This window comes from Antechinus flavipes, chromosome 2 (genome assembly GCF_016432865.1).
Source record: "Antechinus flavipes isolate AdamAnt ecotype Samford, QLD, Australia chromosome 2, AdamAnt_v2, whole genome shotgun sequence".
NCBI lineage: Eukaryota > Metazoa > Chordata > Mammalia > Dasyuromorphia > Dasyuridae > Antechinus > Antechinus flavipes.
Genome location: NC_067399.1, coordinates 260,060,479 through 260,080,113, shown reverse-complemented (window position 1 = coordinate 260,080,113; position 19,635 = coordinate 260,060,479). Strand labels below are relative to the sequence as shown.

Sequence of the window (19,635 nt, the reverse complement as noted above, 5' to 3'; positions counted from 1 at the left end):
AAAGGTCAGTGAGACATTCTTCCAGCCTGAGAGAACATAAGAGATCAGAGAGATCTGTGACCCAAAGGTGAGGGCTGTCTTGGAGCCCACATGGATGAAACACTAGTGGGGCAACAACGAGGTAGCCACGGTGACAGAAACAAGCAGCTTGTAACTTGGCAAAAAGAGATTATTAAAAAATATTACTTTAACATACTTAACATGTATTGGTCAACCTGCCACGGGGGGGAGGGGATGGAGGAAGGAAGGAAAAATTGGAACAAAAGGTTTGGCAATCGTCAATGCTATAAAATTACTCCTGCATATAACTTGTAAATAAAAAGCTATAATAAATGCCCAAAAAATTAAAATTAAATATGTGTGTGTATAATTTTTTTTTAAAGGAGATTACAGGGGAGCCCTATGCTAGTACTGTGTGCAAGCCCCAACACTGTTTGGCAATTCCGTTGGCTAAATTCACTTTCTAGGTCTTAGTTCAAAGGAGCACTTTCTGTCAAGAGGGGCAGTATCTCTTCTGGTCTCAAAGGACAGGCCTTCCCCAAAAGATCAGGAGTCCATTATCCCCTCTGTTAGTCAATATTGTACTAGAAATGCTAGCTATGGTAATAAGACAAGAAAAACTAACTGAAGAAATAAACACAGGCAATGAAGAAACAAAACTCATTCTTTGCAGATGATAGGATGTTATAATTAGATAACCCTAAAGAATCAAGCAAAAACAAAAAACAAAAAACAGCTGAAATAAATAACTTTAGCAAAGTCGCAGGATATGAAATAAACTCATGCAAATCATTAGCATTTTTATATACTGACAAAACCCAGCAGCAAGAAATAAAGTCCAGTTAAAATAATTGCAAACAATACAAAATAGTTGAAAATCTACCTGTCAAGACAAACTCAGAAATTATGAATATAATTGCAAAAGACGTTTCACACAATTAAAGGCAGAGGTAAACAACTGGGGAAATATTTATTGTCCATGGGTATGCTGAGTTAATGTAACAAAAATGACAATTCTACCTAAGTTGATTTATTTCACTGCTATACCAAACTATCAAAAATTATTTAGCTATTTAAAAAATTCATCTAGAAGAACAAAAGGCCAAGAATATCAAGAGAATCAATGAAAAAAAAAATTAAGATTCATAGTACCACATTTCAAACTATGTTACAAAGTGCTAATTATCAAAACAATCTATTAACTAGCTAAGAAATAATCATGGATTAGTGGAATAGATTTGGTACACAAAATACACAGTAGTAAATTACTAGAGTAATCCAGTGTTGGATAAATACAAAGATCTAAGTTTTTGGGGTAAGAATGAAACATTTGATAAAAATTGCCAGGAAAGTGACAGTTTGGCAAAAAGTTGGCATAGACCAACATTTCATATCATATACCAAGATAAAGTCAAAATGGGGACATGATTAAGACAAATACTGATGTAAGCAAATTAGGGGAACAAGGAAAAGTTACCTATAAAACCTACAGAAAAGGGAAGAGTTTATGAACAAACAAGAGATAAAGAGGATCATGGTTTTCTTTCACAACTTGACTTTTATGGAAATGTTTTGCACAACTTCACATGTAGTTTCTTAATTGTGGGTGGGGATAAGAGAGAGAAACTAGAACTCAAAAAATTAAAAAAACAAATGTAAAAAAATTGTTTTTGAAAGTAACTAGAAGAAAAATATTAAATAAATTAATAAATAAGATTTTCTAACCCTAGGAAAAGATTTCTAACAGCTACTGTACACTGCACACTCATCTAGGATTATATGGTACAGGCAAATGAAAATTTAGCATTCAGCCCATTTTTTTAAAAATTCAATCCATTATTAACAATTTGTGAACAAGTCTTTTGACCAAAGGTTCATCACATGAAATGAACCCTATCAGGTGCAAGCATCATTAATAGAGTGTGCAATGAGGGACTGTGTGCTAGTGCAGAAAGACCAAATCTCAGTTCTTTTTACTATCTGTGTGGTCTCAGGCAGGTCATTTGGCCTCAATTTCCTTCTGGAAAATAACAGGGTTATATCTAATGGTATCTGAGGTCTGTTACAGAACTAGATATAGGAAATGCTTTAAAAAAAAAAAGAAAAGAAAAGAAAGCAAAATGGATAATTTTGATTACATCACATTTTTAAAAATTTTGTACAAACTAAATCAATGTAGTCAAAATTAGAAGGAAAACAGAAAACTGGGAAAATAGTTTTAGAGCAAGTTTCTCTGGTAAAGACTTTATTTTTCTAATATATAAGAAACTGAGTAAAATTTATAAAAATAAGAGCCATTTCCCAGTTAATAAATAGCCAAAGGATATGAACAGGCTGTTTTTAGAAGAAATCAAAGGTCTCAATAATCATATGAAAAAATGCTCTAAATCACTACTGATGAGATAAATACAAATTTAAATAACTCAGAGATACCACCTCATACCAATCAGATTGGCTAATATAACAGAAAAGGAAAATGACAAGTATTGGAGGGGATATGGACAATTTAGGATATTAATACATTGCTGGTGGAGTTGTGAACTAGAATAACCATTCTGGAGAATAATTTGGAATGATGGCAAAAGGTCTATAAAACTGTGTATACCACTGAGCCAGAAGTACTACTATTACGTCTGCAACCCAAAGAGCTCAAAGACAAGGAAAAAGGACCTATATGCACAAAAATATTTATAGTAGCACTTTTTGTGGTGGCAAAGATTTGGAAATTGAGGTGATATCCATCAGATAGGGAATGGCTGAATAAGTTGTGGTATATGACGGCACTATCATGCTATCAGAAATGATAAGCAAGATTGTTTGAGATAAACCTGGGAAGACTTAAATGAACTGAGGCAAAGTGAGAGGGGCTGAACCAGGAGTAATAGCAGTAGGGTAAGGATGATCAACTGCAAAAAACTTAGCTACTCTGATCCAAAATAATTCCAAAGGACTCATATTAAAAATGATATTCTCCTCCAGAGAGAGAACTGATGAACTCTGAATTCAGATGGAAGCATACTTTTTTTTTAACTTTCTTTTTGTTGTTTTATTTTATGTTTTCTTTTGCAACATGCTAATATGGAAATATTTTACACGATTTCACATGAATAATCATTATCAAATTGCTTGTCTTCTCACAGAGGAGAGAGGGGAAGAGAATTTGGAAGTCAATTTTTTTTAATTGTTAAATTTCATATATTTTAACATATTTAACATGTATTGGATTACCTGCCATCTGGGGGGAGGGAGGAAATTTGGAATACAAGGTTTTGCAAGAGTCAATGTTGAAAAATTACCCGTGTATATGTTTTATAAATAAAACACTTTAATAGGAAAAGAAAAAGAAAAAAGATTGTTAAATTTACATGTAGTTGAAAAATGCTTAAAGAATTTTTTTAAAAAGAAAAAGTGATACCCATTCCTTGTAAGGAATCTTGGATGCGGTAGAGGAAAATTGCTGCTCAAATATAACTTGGACTAGATCAACTTTGAGTTCCCTATTAACTTTGAAATTCTATCATTTTAAGATTCAACAGGAAGAAATCATAAAGCTTCTGGTCTACTATGGCCCTCTCATCCAGCCCTTTCAGAAGCCTTTATACCTTCTATTTACAATGAACAAAACTGGTTCTCTCATTGACTTTTCTCTCTCTTCTCCCATGCTCAAGACCCTGCAGTTATTCTACTGATTTCACCTTATTTCTGATGAAATTCAGTTTGTTTTTATGAGGTTATTTTTCTTTTAATAGGGTCACTCTGAAATCTATCCCAGTCTCTCTGAGTATTAGCAGCACCTTCTGCAAACTTAATGAAGAGCCTCCATTCTGGCTCCCAGGTCACAGATGGAGATTGGGTGACACTGGCCTTGGGGACTCCATTCTGAGTAAGCCAGCTCGAGTGACTCTGCCTCCACAGAGCATTCCCTGAGCTCCCCATCCGTAGGGGCAGAGCTGCACCCCCAATCCGTACACATGAAATCCCAACCAGCTGGCTCCCTCCAGCTCTCGAAGAGGGGACTTTGATTTGTCAACACTGTAACCTAAACATTAAGTGTCTACTGTCTTCAGAGCACATACCAGAGGCTAGGAAATTTTAAATAAATTTAAAATATTAAATATAATATTTATCATTAAATATTTTACACATACACACACACATGAATAATTAAACAAGGATCCATGTGAGGTCTGAAGGTTGTATCAAACCAGGGAAACTGGATCAAGGAAGACTTCTCAGAGGAAGTAGCATTTAATTTGGATTCTATTGCAGAGATAGGCAAGAGTGAAAGGGTGACCATTCTGGCCATTACAAGCAGTTGCTCCCACACAGGTTGGACGAACTGGTCCCTGATGTCTTTTTCAGCTCTGAGATTCTATGATTAGCACAAACAACAAAGAGAGAAAGGTAAAAGGAAGGACACAGTACATATTCTTGGCACAAAGTACTTCAGTTTGGCTCAAGCACAAAGGTACATGGGGAAAGTAACATGAGATAAGGTTAGACAGGGTGGTCTGTAGAAAGACAAGTAGAATAATATCCTAGAAGTAGAACTAATTGCAAGTTGGTCCAACCATTCTGGAAAGCAATTTGGAATTATGCTTAAAAATGACTAAAATGTCCACAGTGTTTGACCACTACAGATATATATCTTAAGGAGATCAAAGACAGAAATAAAAGTTCCATATATTTTAAAATCTTCATAGCAGCACTTTTTGAAGTAAGCAAAAATATAAATAAAAGTTCCATATATTCTAAAATCGTCATAGCAGCACTTTTTGAGATAGCAAAGAACTAGATTCTATTGCATAGATAGGCAATATATAGGAAATATAAACTTTGTTTATAACCATTGATTGGGACAAATTCCAAATATATTGGAAACATTAGAAGACTGATATGAACTGATTTAAAAGTAAAGTAAGCAGGACCAGAAAAACAATATACATAATGATCATAACATAAATGGAAAAGGAAAAAATATTTTAAGGCAATTGAATGCTGTGTAATTATCATGATAAAAGTTGGCCTCTATAAGGAGATAAGGAATACAGTCTCCCTCTCATTTTTTTTTTTCTACTTTATTTTAAGGATTGGCTTTCTCAGTAAGGGAGAGGAAAGGGATAAAATTTAAGAAATTAAGGTTTACAAAAACAAAAAGTCAGTTAATGCAAAATAAAACCAAAAAAGATTAAAATCCAGTGAATTTACAAAATATATTTTTTTAATGAATAGAAAATAATGATCAACTGGAAGAATCCAGAGAAGCATAGGAAGACTTATATGAATTGATTCAAAATAAAGTAAGCAAAACCAGGAAAATTATACACTCAAATGATCACAACAATGTAAATGGGAAAAATAAGAACAGCAATAACAAAAAATAATGGCCAAGTTTGGTTTTAAAATAGAAATAAGAAAATGAATCTCCTTTTCTTTCAGGAAATGGGGGAGTGAATATAAATATAGAGTTTTCATAAACTATTAGGTTTTACTAAATGTCAAACTCCATTATTAGTTTCACTGAACTGTTTTAAAATTTTTTTATCCTGTGTGGGATGGCTCAATGAGTAGGGAGAAAAGGATGGATATATTTGGAAATAATATAAAAAATATCTATTAAAATATTTTTCAGGGAATTGTAGAATGGAATCATATTATTGAGAGTCTTGAATTCCAGACTAATGACGTAGAACTTCATTTAGTAGGCAAGAATAAGGCATGGAATGTTTCTAACCACAGAAATGAAACCACCAAATCTAAGCATAAAAAAAGATCTTTGATCCCCACCTCTAATCCTTTCTCTATATGATTCCAGTCATGAAAAAACGGAAATCGCACTGGTTTTAGCCCTTATCACATCCACATTCTGTTCAATAAACCCTCTGTAGCTATTCTCTACTTAGCAAATCTTGAATATCTCACGTTGTTTCACATCAAAGCCCATTAAACTGAACTACTTCCAGCTCTAAATCTAAGATCCTATGATGCTTAACAATGCCAAATGCTGTCTTACTTCCTTGCCTTTGCTCTTCCCTGTCCTGGATACCTGCAGTGACTTCCCCCATCTCTATAGGTTGAAATATTTTCTTTCTTTTGAGGATAAGAGCAAATGCCACCTCCTTTAAGAAGCTTTCTTTAAACCACCCCCAGCTGAAAGTTCTCTCTCTTCTCAGCTCTCAGATAAAACTTGGGCCATACTTTTCCAGTGTATTTTTGCTGTTTCCTATTATAGTTATTTGGATAGCTTTATCTTATTTGATTTTGTCAATAAATTGACTAATTTGATTAATCTTTAAAATTTTGATTTATAAATTTTGAAATATAAATTCTTAGCCTGGTATTTGAGACTCTCCATAATCTGGCTCTTACCTACCTTTCTGACATTATTTCACATAGTTCTCTTTCACGTACTGGAATACTAGCTATTTTCCAAATTCAATATGACAATTTCCCCCTTCTGTGAATTTCCATACTCAGAATGCAATGCCTTCCCTCCTTTTTCCTTATTTTTTAGAATGCCTTTCCTCTGTCAGGGATCAGAAGGAAGGCCTGGTGCCACTTTCTCCAGCAATCCTTCCCTAATATCCACAATGGAATGAGATTCCTCCTGCGTCAAATATTTCTAAAGACTATTGTTTGGACCCACCTTTTACTTTTATCAATCCCACCTTATTTATACCTATCTGTGGACATATCAGAAACAAACTCTTTCATCCCAAGGATTGTCATTTTTTTAATCCTCAGCGCTTAGTATAATACCTCATATGGAATGAGTGATAAATATTTGCTGAGATGAATTATTTACCTTGCTGGGTTCTGCATCAATAATGTTTACTGGATGAATGTGTATGGATTTTATCTTCCCTCTTATATTGTAAGTATTAACAACGCTTACTGAATTACTGAGGGAAAGAATGCAGATAGATTGTATTTTCTCTATTAGACAGTAGGCTTTCCAAAGGCAAAGACCCTATCTGTATTTTTTCATTCCGTAAATAGCGTGCTACCCCCCACCCAATCCCCAGGATTGGGCATATAAGACAACCAGAAAACACTTATTAAGCGGCCACACAAATTAAGCTAAAACTTAAGCAATTTAATCTTTTTTCAGCCAGACACTGTCCCTTCCCTCTTCTCCCTTCTCCCTGCCCACAGCAAGGATTACAAAACATGAAGAGTGACTCAGGTGCTTGTACCCTTTGTTTTGGAAAGTTTATTACATCAGGCATCTAATCCAAGAAGATCAAAGGCAAAAAGAAAGAGCTCATATGTACCATAATATTGGTATTTGAGCAACCCTTTTTGTAGAAGCAAAAATCTTGAAACACAACGGGTACCTTTTGTGGGGAAATGGCTGAACAAATGGCTCACGACCGTACTAGGATATGACTATGCTACCAAAAAGGAAAAACCCGAGGAATTCAAAGGAACATGGGAAGGTTTACATATGGAGTGAAGTAATCAAGATCAGAAGAATGAGGTTCACAATGTTGGGTTTTTTAAATTATTATTGTAGCTTTTTATTGACAAAACATATGCATGGGTAATTTTTCAACACTGACTCTTGCAAAACCTGTTCCAACTTTTCCCCTCCTCCCCCTCCCCTAGATGGCAGGCAGTCCCATACATGTTAAATATGTTAAAGTAGATGCTAAACAGATGTTCACAATGTTTACCAAAACTGCAATAACATCTTGATTTCAGAGAGAAAAAAAAAGTACATTTACATCCTTTTTTGTGGTAAGGAAGTGGGGAACTACAGATATGGAATGTTGTATACATTGTCAAATGCAGTCACTTTATCAGCTGGTTTTGTTTGGCTGTTTTTCTTTGTGACAAGTAAAGAGTAACTAGGAAAGGCTGTGTGTCCAGAAATAAATGCAGTATAAAAGGAAAGGGAATGAAAGCATTTATTTTTAAAAAATGGTTCCACATGAAGATCCCAAGGGCCAGGGCCATCCCATCTATGTATGTGCCCTACTCCATCTCCTCTCTTCAGCGGGGTGGTCCAACCCTGAGTTATGCCCCACGAGTGGCACAGAGGGCAAACCTAGTGAGTGCCCAGGAAATGCCACCCTGTTCCGATTGCATCTCCAGAGTTTCAGGCCGCCTGAAGGCTGGCCGGCACAGTGCCCCCTAGAGGAGCTTACTCCAGCACCAAGCGCCATGCCTCGGTTCCTCTGAATGAAACGTCCTGCCTCCGCCTCCAGCCGTTTCCCTGGGCCACAGGTATAGGAGCAGGGACTGTTTCTATGGCCTGCCTCAGATGCTGAAGGGACCTGCTCCCCAGCCCCTGCAACTCCTAGTTCTACAGCATCCGGCTCCTTCAGATCTCCTAACCTCCCACTGCTCCGCGGCTGAGCTTTCTCTCCTCCCTGCAGCCCCTCCTGATTCTCAGCAGCCTCCACAGCCCCTCTCCAAACTTCTCTCATCTCCATTTAAGTCAGACCTAACCCTAAGATTGGGGTGAGACCCTGTGCTCTCACCTTTGCCAGGAGCCGGACCCCCGCTTACTCACCGAGTAAGTTGGCACAGGGGTCCTCAGACTTTTTAAATAGGGGGCCAGTTCACTGTCCCTCAGACTGCTGGAGGCCGGACTATGGTAAAAGCAAAAACTTTATTTTGTGTGCCTTTAAGTAAAGAAACTTCATAGCCCTGAGTGAGGGGGATAAAGGTCCTCAGCTGCCGCATCTGGCCCGCGGGCGTAGTTTGAGGACCCCTTCCCCGGGCTAAGACCACTGAGCCCAGCCCGTTTAAGCCTGGCCACAGGAGAAGCCCCGAACCCTGGGCCACGGCCGCCCCCCCAGTGCCGAGATAAAGCTCCGGGCCCGGGTCCTCTCCACGAGCCTAGGAGTCGGCTCCCCTTCCCTCCCTGAGACATCCCCGTCCTCCCGTAGCCAGCTTAGATTTCTGCCTCTCCCACCAGTGTGCCTGCCCCCTCCCCCGGCCTGTTTACTGGCCTCGGACAATGGGGCTTTGTGGCAAGGACCTTCCGAGTCTGTCCTCGCTCACCCCCACACAGGCCCTATCACCCCAAGGCCTGAATCTCCTCTGTCTTCCTCCCTCCGAAAGGCCGGGCCCTTGCCCACGGTGGTGCCAGCCTCGGAGCGGCCCCACAAGCGCCGGGCCCGATGTTACACGGCCGGGCGAGTCCGGGGCTGTGTGCGCACAGGTGCCGCCCGTGAGCGCTGGTAAAACTGGGTCTGACTGGGTGTGACCCGGGCGCTTGGGGGTTACACAGGCCCCCGCCGAGGGTAAGAAGTGCAGGTGGGGCTGCGGGCGGGGTTTGTGTGGCTGCGTGTGTCCGGGGATCCGTGTGTGTGTACGGGGATCCGTGTGTGTGTACATATATAAAGCACACACGCCTGTGGCTGTGTCTCTCACTCTGGGCACACGGGACAGATATAACTACATCCATGTAATTGTGTGCTGACAATCTCACAGCTGCCTCAGGAGGGAACGGCCCTTCCCTCCCTGGCAGCCTGGCCCGGCTTTCCCCACTGCCCACCTTGGGCTCGGGGGGCCAGCGTCCTTACACCGCTTCCCAATATTACACTGCAACCACAGCCATGCTTGGGGACCAGCAGAGGGGGCGCAGGACCAGCATCTCCAGGCCTGTGCCAGGCGCTGCCCGCGGCTCTGGGCCAGGGGCTCTGGGCCAGGGGCTCAGCAGTGGGCAGGGGTTGAGCCCTCTGCCATCTTAAATGGAATTCCCCCAAGGACCCTGTCTAGCACGCAGTTTCCAGCCCTTCCCGCCAGGGTCTAGCCTGCTCTTCCTTCAGCATACCCGCCCTGAGGAATGGGCTTCTGGATCAGGATCTCTCCCAGGCCCGTCCCTCCCCATTGCTTGCCACCAGCCAGGAGGGAAACTAGGTGAGACTAGCTCAGTCGCCATGGAAACCAGAGGGCTCATCATCATAGCAAGCAGTGGTGGCAGCTCTTCCCCCTCTTTTTCCCCCCCACCCCCAGAAAGGCAGCCCTGGTGGGCAGTTCAGGGAGCAATCATTTCCCGCCCCTCTCCAGAGCCAAATGGCCCCAAGCAGGAGGAGGGTGCCCAAGGGGCAGAGCCTTGGGCCTCTGTGAGGTCTCCAGAGGGGCCAGATTTGGGCACAGAACAGTCTCAAGCTCCATTAGGCAGGCACCCTCTGCCCCACCACAGACTCTGTCCCCAAAAGGAGAGGAGCCCAGCTAGACAACAGGGGGCCCTTCCTGTGTTAAGCCAGGACCCCCTTTCCCTCTCGAGCCCCCAGCAGTGATCCTGGCCCTTCCATCTCCCACACACTAGACACCAAGGTGACAGCACTGCCCTGTAACAGGACACCTGGGGCTGCAGTCTCCCCTGGCACAGAGGCCGACTGGCCAACATGACAGCGGAGGCGGGGATACCCACAGGGCACTGCCAGGTGGTGACTGAGATGAGGAAGCAGACAGGGGCACCAACAGTCTCTACCTGGGACACTTACGGGATGCTATGGGGAGAGGGAAAAGAGTCAGGAGGACCCGAGTTCAAATCATATGTGTGACCTTAAGTAACAAGCCATTGAACCTTGATTGCCTTGCAAAAAAATAAATAAATAAAATAAGAAGCCATATTCCACTTTGGGCTTTGTTTTTACAACTCAGAGTCTTATAAGCCAGTATAATGATAGTATGATAGAAAAGAGCAATGCCCTGGATGTAAGGATATCTGGGCTCTCATCTCAGCTCTGCCATTAACTGGTCGTGACCCTGAACGAGACATTCTCTGAGTCCTTTCCCCATCTACAAAATGAGGGTGGAGGAAAGTAAACTAGGTAATCTCTAAGTTCCCTTTTAACTTTTACTTTTGATGGTTTGTGATTTTCCCATGCCATACCCTTCAGGTCAACAGACACGTACTGCTAGCTCTGTCACACCCTGTGCCTTGGGGAAATGAGGCAAAACTGGACTCCAGTTACAGAATCACAGAACTCTGGGACTGGGAGGGCCCTACGAGGCCTGCAACTAACTCAGAGCTGTGGTGATCACATTGTCCATTCTCGGCCTGAAGGCCTCCACTAATAGAGCACCCACTACCTAGCAAGGCAGCACATCCACTTTTTGAATATAACAAGCCTAAATATGTTTCTTTGGGATTTACATTCCTTGTTCCTAGTTTTCTGCCCTTTTGTAAGTTTCTTCCTCCTTCCATGTTTCTCTAAGATTATAAAGTCTCCCAAAGTCTCCTCTTCTCCAGACTAAATATCCCCAGCTTTTCCCCCCTTATCCTCATCAGGTATGAACTTGAAGCCTTTCATCTTCCTGAATTCTTTTTAGCTTATCAGCATTATTCTTAAAATATGGTATCAAAGATTGAGACAGATCTGGGGGAGTGGGGAGATGGGGGGGAGGACATTTCCAACATGGGAACTTATTTTGCTTGATTATGTATATTTGTCATAAGAATTTTGTTTTTACATGGGAGGGAAAAGGTAGGAAGGAGAGAAGATAGATTTTCTTTAACTAAAAAAAAAAATAAAAAAATGTTGTGCCCAATTCTGGGTACTCCGGCCCAGATGAGGCCTGAGCAGTACAGGCTATCAACCCCCTCATTTTCTAACTCTGGCTCTCTTAATACAGCCCAAGATGGCATCAGCTCTCTCAGCTGCTTTCTCAACACTATTGATTCACACTGAACTCTCATTCCACTAAAAATTACAATTTTTTTTTTCAGACAAACTGCTTCTCCAGTCACACCTCCCCCTATCTTGTCATTGAGCTCGTGGTCTTCTTGGGGCTCTGAAATGGTGAGACAACTCTAAAGCATGAGGTATAAATGTGGCCCACTTTCCTTTAGAATTCTGAAAGGCAGTGTTGGAGAGGGCCCTAGGAGACTCCTGGACCCTCCATCATAGGCTCTGGGCCCCAGGTTCTTCAAGTGTCAAATGAGTGGGCTGCACCAGACTAGCCGATCTGACATTCCCGGAGTCGGATCAAATGAGATTGGAGATGAGAAAGCCCGATGCGTTTACTTTAGAGCACTCCAAAATGAAAAGGAGCAATATTATTATTATTATTTAGGCTTCTTGGGGTCATTGCTCCCACAGTACCTAGCATGGTGCCCTCCTTACACTCTGAAGTTATTCCATAAATATTGGACGAGTGAGTGATCCCAGTTAAATTAAATCACTGTTTATAACTAAGAATACAAAACAGGGGAAAGAACATTGGCATTGAAACCAGAAAACCCAGATTTCAGCCCCAGCTCCAATATTTATTAGCATGTGACTCTAGGCAAGATACTCTTTGGATTCTCAGCTTCATCTATAACACGGTGATAATAATATTTGTATTACCTATCTCACTGGGCTGAGTGTTTTTGCACATTTTAAAGTAACATATGGGGCAGTTAACTGGTGCAGTGTGTTGAGAACCAGCCCTGAAGTCAGGAGGACCTGAGTTCAAATCTGACCTCAGACACTTAACACTTCTTAGCTGTGTGACCCTGGGCAAGTCACTTAACCCCAATTGCCTCAGCAAAAAAAAAAATATATATATATATATATACGTGTGTGTGTGTGTGTGAGAGAGAGAGAGAGAGAGAGAGAGAGAGAGCGCTCTTATTTTTGAAGAAAAGACAACTAGAAGAACCAAGGCAGGCATTCTAAGTTCTGAAGAATGGTGGGGGATGATGATGGTATTACAGATAGGACAAGGCATCCATGCGCCTTTTCTCCTCCCATTCTAGTGATGGCCAAAATAGGAATTCCTCCTTTTCTAGAATTTTTTCCTTGGGCAACAAGAAAAGGGAGCTCAGGGGACAGAAGCCTAGTTGTAAGTCCCTATACCTGTGTCTCTGATCTACTTCCAATGACCAAGGCAAAGTAGCATCCCTCACTCTAAAAGCCTCCAGACTTCTCCTACAGGGCCCAGAGTGCACCTGGTCTAGAACAGTGGAAAGAATCCAGAGTTTTCTGTCACCAGGCCATTGGTTGGAGTCCCAGCTTTAACCTCTTCTTAGTTATAAATAATGATTTAATTTAATCAGAATCACTTCCTCATCCATAAAATGAGGGGGTCGGACTAGAACAAGGCTTCTTTGGGCACAGATCTTATCTTTTGATCATTTATCAATTTGGGCATGGCTCTTTTTTTTTTTTTTTAATTTGGTTCAATTCCCTCTATGAAAAATTAGACCTTATCAAACACACTTGCTTCAAAATTCTTTTTTACAATTACTCTTGCTAACTGTATTTCCAGCCATTTATTAAACCAGATCTTCTTAAACTTTTTCCACCAGCAATCCCTTTTCGCCTGAGAAATGTTTACATGATTCCAGTTATTAGGACATTTACTGATTAAAAAAAAAAAAAATCAAACATTTACTGATAACAAATCACAATTTTGCAATTCCCATCTTCATGGGATTGCGACCCACAGTTTAAGAAGCTGGGGACTAGTTCAACTAAAATTCTTTCCTCCTCTTAGTCTACACTATAATTACATTTGAACTTTAATTGATTTCACCAAAGGGGAGACTAAAGCCCTAAAAGGGAAAGTAATTTCTTCTCTTTCATGGGCAGGACACCTGATCTTTGAGACTGACTATTGGTCTTCCTGGCCTGCTCTTCCTAAAAATAAGGGACAGAGGAATGAAGGGAGCTTTGGAAGCAGCTGCACTTCTGAACCCCAAAATTTACTTATTTGCAGCAACAAAACCCAAGCTCTCTAAGTGTCCCTAAAGGCCTCTAACTTTCCTCCTTTTGGCAGTTTACTCCACAGGAATTCAGGGCTTATGGATCTCACTTGCAAAAGGTAAGACTGCGGTACTAAACATTAAGAGAAGGGTACTAAAAGGCCAAAACCAGTAACTCTGGTCTGTGGAAGAGGACATTCAAACACGGTCCAGACAAGTTGGGACAAATATCTGGATGGCAGATCCATATAAAGGAAACCACAGTAGTTTGAGCATATCCCTGACCTGTGAAAGGAAGGCAGGGAGGTTAACCACAGAATAAGCCAAAAACAATTCACATCCACAGCCTCCTGGGCCCTTTATTTAATAGGGGACTGAGTTTATAGACTCTGCCAGGGGATAGAACTGGAGAGATAGAAGAAGCTTGTTTCATCCTCCAGTGCCAGCTCATCCTGGGACCCTGGAGACTGCCCAGAGAAGAAAGAACTCCTATTCTCCAGAGTTGGGGCTTTATTATGGATCCAGCCCACTGATAGGGTCATGGGGTATGGTCCAGTCTATCTCTAGCCTAAACAATCTTTATAAGGATTACAAGGGAAGGGACGGGGAAGGCTGCTCCCTCCTTTTAATTTAGAAATGACCCTGATTTGCCATCATCAACAGGAGAATCAGCCTTAGTATTAAAGCCCTGCAGTGGAACCCACACACACATTTACGTCCCAATCCCACTTTCAGGCAGGAAGTTCAATCTAATCTAAATTTGTCATAACACAGTTCACTTTTTTCTTTGAAAGCCATTTCTCTCCCAGTCCTCCTTGTATTTGATTCATTGCTCCTGATTTACGATATTCTGCTTTGGTCAGACTCTTCTAGTCCCCAATTCCCTACCATCCCTATGAAAGATGAGCTGTGTTTACCCATTTTTCAGAAGGGTAAGATCAGAGCTTTCAATCTAGCTTTCAGGTCCCAGGATCCCACCTCCTGACAACAGCCACAGGAATCTCACCCACAAATGGCCTTAGTAAGAAGACTGAGACTGAATTCTATTCCTTCCTGGTCCTTGACCCACTCCTGAAATTAGAGGGAACAAATGACAAAGACTTCTCTAGATGTCCTTCAATAGATTATTACTGTATACTCAAAGATTGCTTTTTCAAAGGGTCTTCAGGGCATTCAACTCCGAGGGGCCAAGGTAAGAAAGCCGATTCATCGATTTCTGAATGCTGGCCCCAATTCGGGACCTATGTACCACCAGCTGGCAGGCGCGTGCCAGTTTGGGAGTACAGCCAGAGCTGCAGCAGCCAGAGGGGGGAAGCATGGGCTTGGACCTTGGGATGAGGGCAGGACCCCAAGACCAGAGAAGCAGGCAGAAGAGTAACAGTCCCGGGTTGGGGGACTGAAGCAGACTCCCAAATCCTGCATTCAAGGCTGGCCATAATCTGGCCCCAAGCTACCTCTGCAGGTCTCTTTTTTCCCCTCCTCTCTAACACATTCCCTCTGCTGCAGTGGGGCAGTCTCCTTCTCAGCTCCTGCATGTATTATGATCATTACCATCTCTGTCCTTTTCCCTCTTCTTCCCTTCTATCTAATCAATAGAGTATTTATCCCTCAAGGCCCAGCTCCAGTGGCCCCTCTTTCCAAGAACACTTCCCTGGTGACTCTAGCCCACACTGAACATCTTATAACACTGAACAGTTATATTTTCAGTCTTATCTCCCAGGTTAATATTTAACCAAAAGCTTTGTCCTTGTCTCCCCAAAGCAATCTAGAATGAAGAGACCTTGTCCTTCCTCTCCTGTGTTGCCCAACCCTGGACAAATAATAATGGGCCCATTAATCCCTAGTGATTGATTGAAACTAAGACCTGGGTGACAGGAGAAATGACGAAAAGAAGCTGACAGAACAAGGCAAAAAGTATCCCAAGGTCACAGGTCTGACCCCGGAGATATTATCAGCACTGTGTCACAAAAGAAATCCAGAGGCAAATAGGGATGTTCCAAGTTTCAAAATGCGCTCAGCCAAAGACCTGGGAGGCTGCTCTGTTCTCATTCATCCCTCCTTCCCTATGCTGGATGGAACAGGGCTCCCTGCCCCTAGCCCAAATGCTTCCCTGATCCCTTTCATCCTCCAAACCCCTAATCCCCTACCTTTTCTTCAAAACCCGACTGAACCTCCCCACCACTGCAACCCTACATAGATCTTCTCTGCTCAAACCTGGAGGCTCATAATCACAGTGAACCTATCACTGCTTCATAAATCTTAAAGCATTCGATAAATCCAAGTTATTCTCTTCTCCTAAGCCTGGGTTAGAGTTCCCTTGTGAACAAGAGCCATATATTCTCTTGTCTCCCTCACACCTACCTAATCCAGAGTACTTAGCTCCAGTGGCCCCATCTCACAGCTTGGACTAGCACAGGGCTGGGCACCAGGAGGGCCACAAATACTTACCCAAGGGATGAATAAATTGGAGGCAAACGGGATGCTCTGAAACCAAATCCCAAGTAACCTAGCTGGGGTGTGCTCATTAGTGCTAAATAGAGACAAATAAAGTGCAGGTGCAGTGTGGAGAGTCCTTTCACCCAGACACAGAGACTCCTGGGAAGCTGGTTGGATGAGGCTTTTCCTTCCTTCTTCCTGAAACTTAAAGCCCTAAACCCTAAGCCTACATTTTTGGTTCTCAGGACCTTCCAACCCAGCCCCAAGTCCTCATTCCCATTAAGAACCAGGCAGCTAGTTAGTGCAGTGGATGGAGACCAGCCCTGAAGTCAGGAGGACCTGAGTTCGAATTCGACCCCAGTTACTTAATACTTCCTAGCTATGTGACTCTAGGCAAGTTACTTAGCCCCAACTGCCTCAACGAAAAAGTTAAAAAATTAAAAAAAACAGGCAATGGCCAGAGAAAGAGCAAGGAGCCACAAACAGCCATGTAGAAGAAAGGAGTGATGGGACCTAGATTGCTGGCACAGATCCTCTGACCAATAGCTAGCTCCAAAGCAACCCAACCAGTGCCTGGCTGCACCACCAAAAATCCCAAAGGCCCACTTGGAAATCCAAGCTTCCAGCCCCCCTACTCAGTCTCCCTGCTCACAGCTACACCCTGACTAAAGCTGAGACTCAGAGTCTAGTTCACAGCAGGCCTGTGACTCTAGCCTGGAACTGGCAGGCAGGGTGGGGAGGGAAACTTCTGAATATGGCACAGAGTTCAGGGTGGGAGAGAGGGAGAGAACAATTGACAACAGCTGGCCAGGGGTTGGTCGGCTATCAGATGATCACAGCTGTCCTCTCCCCACCCAGGGTCAGCACTCTGGAGCGCCATACCTGGCTTGGATGAGAGAAAAACAGAGCCCCGACAATTCTCCATGAAAGTGAAGGTGTTATGGAGGAAAATGAAAGCAATTCTAAGAGTTACAGAGCAAGAAAAATTTGAAGCCTTGGGGCTGAAAAGAACAGAAAATGAGATTGGGGTGAGAACTCAGAGAGGGAAAAACCCAAACTGAGGAATTTGGCAAGGGGAGGTGGGGGGCGGGGTTGACCAAGAGACTGGGATTAGAAATTCTTGATCCAGAACCTTACCTCATTAGGAGATATCAGAGGAGGCAGAAGACCAGCCTCCTTTCCACAAAGCTTCTCTGGGAGGCCTAGATATCCTGTTTCCATAATGGAGGTACATCTCCATGGAGATTTCCCCACCCAACTCATAAAGGAGTAAGCCCCATCTTGCCCTCTCTATTCCTGGCCAGCTCTGGGGAACAGGGGTGGGATGGTGGGGGCAGGGACTAGATTTTAAAAGCTGTGGAGGAGCTATTCCCAGTTGGACTGCTGAGCACGTTCAAAAGTAATTAAGAGTTCATGAAGCATAGACATCCCTAACATACCATGGCCCATGACCTAGAAGGGCCAGACCCACCTGGGCTCTCACTTCCCAAGCTCCAGCCTCCTGCCCCCCCCCCCCCGAGCCTTCCCGTCTATCCCCGACACCCCCCCTTTCTGGCTCTGCCCCAGGGCCCTGTGACCAGTCCTAGGGGAGCAGCCAGAGCTCCGCTCTGCTAAGGGAGCCTCCAGCTCTGATGACTCAGCCAAGAAAGTAGACAAATGTCACCCCAAGGAAGGAAGAGGTCATTGACAGACCCAGGGCCCTGTCGGGATCCTCCAGCCCAGCCTCCTTCCCCAGCTCCCCGCTGCAGGGACAGAAAAAGCAGCAGGTTGGCTTTGCAGAGAAGGGAGGGGAAAGAATGGAATCAGAGCCCTCATACATGGCGAGAGAAAGGGAGCAGCGGAATCCCTGCTCCTAAGGCTAATGGAAAAGAGCATTTCTAAACCGGCTTCAGGAGGACAGTGATATGGGAACCTTTCCTGCACCTGCTGCCTTTCATCCAAGCCTGGAGCCAAGGAGGCTGGGGGGCAGCGGGGTTAGGGGGAAGACGGTGTATAGGAATGCTGATCCCACTGCAGGAACTCCCCTGCACAGAAGTCTCCTGTGTAACCCTGGGCAGCTCTTCTAGTCCGGGGCACAGTTGACCATATCATTCCTGAGACCCCAGCCCCAGCCCTCCTCAACTCTTTCAGCCAGCAAGCATTTTTCTCTGTCCCCTCCTTAAACATCCACCCCTCTCCTCTCTCACAAACACACCTTGGCAACCCTGCCCCTAGCTGGAGCTATCTGATTTGATTTGCTGTCAGCCTGGGAAAGGTAAGAGGCCAGACCCTGCTCTGTCTTAACGCCCTGCCTTGCTTCTCCAAGGGCCCAACGTCAGGGCAGATGCAGCTCTGACCCACATATGCTCTGGACTTCTATAAATAGCACGAGCACACACAGTCACAGCTTGCCAGGCCCCCCAGTCACACAGAGTGCTGGACCGGGGGCGTACGGTATCCAGGATCCTCCTTATCAGACCTGTTTGTTCTTGGGGTAGGGACCTATGGGTCGCCCCTCCGGCCATCCAGAGTGTGGGAGGAGGAGAAACAGTTCTGGCTCCTACCTGGACAGGTTAATGTCTGAGGGGGAATGGGGGGAGAAAATGGGCGCAAACAGAGAGAGTTCAGGGTTTGTGTCACGAAGCTGGGCCAGAACGAGGCTTGGCCAAACGGGGCTTGTTTGGGAAGACACTCTTGCTCATTCCGTGCCCAGACCATAAACACCGATGTGCGCCCGCAGCTGGGGCTGCACCTTATCTTCCATACAAACACACAAACACGCACACATCTCATAGTTACACAGTCCCCTAGTCGGATCAGGCAAGGCTCTGGCCTGCCTTAGGGCTGCAGATGAAGGGGGGCTGGATGTCCAGTTTCCTGCCCCGAGCCCCCAAAGGCCTTTGGGCTGTCTCCCACCCAGCAGCCTCCTCTGCCTCACTCCTCTCTCAGCCTGGCCCGGAGGGTCCCCGCCGGAGCTCCCCTCCTCTTCGGCTCTCTCAGCTCTCCGGCCCCGGGTTCTGCCATCTCCCCCCAAAAACTCCCCCTTCCCACCCCGCTCACCGGGCTGCGCCGCTTCAGCGTTACGTTCTTCCAAAGCAGGAGGTGCAGTTGGTGCAAGAAACCCATGGTGGGGCCGGAGCAAGGAGCGGGGCTCGCGGGCCGAGGATGGGGCTGACAGGGCTGGGATGGGAAGAGCGAGGACCTTGGGTGACTGGGGTGCGGGACTGGGACTGGGTCTGAGCCGGTCGGAAAGTACAGGATCCGGGGCCAGGACTGGAGCCAGGGCCCGAACCCTGGGGTCCTAGAGCCGAGCGGCGCTCAACGAAGCGGCCGCCACCGCCCTCCACTCTGCGAGCTCGGCAAAAACGGAGGGGTCTCGGTGCCGGGCCCTCGGTTCGGCATCGCCCCCGGCCGGCCCGGCCCGGCCCGGCCCGAGGGCTCCGGCTCGGCCTCCGCAAAGCACTTCAAAGAGCGGCCATCCTCCGGACAGGAGGTGCAGGGATCACGGGAGAGCAAGGAGGCCAGCGGTGAGGGATGCTGATGCTGGTGCTGATGCTGGGGCCCGG

The 19,635-nt window shown here is 44.4% G+C and overlaps 1 protein-coding gene across 1 annotated transcript in view; it reads right to left on the bottom strand.

Annotated features, from left to right (window-relative positions):
- Window positions 1-19,427, bottom strand: part of ABCA2 (ATP binding cassette subfamily A member 2) — a 69,014-nt gene extending 49,587 nt beyond the window's left edge. Inside the window, 1 exon segment of the mRNA XM_051976929.1 lies at window positions 19,130-19,427. Within this exon segment, the coding sequence (XP_051832889.1) occupies window positions 19,130-19,195 (66 nt within the window). The 5' untranslated portion in view covers window positions 19,196-19,427.
- Between the last annotated feature and the right edge of the window lie 208 nt (window positions 19,428-19,635).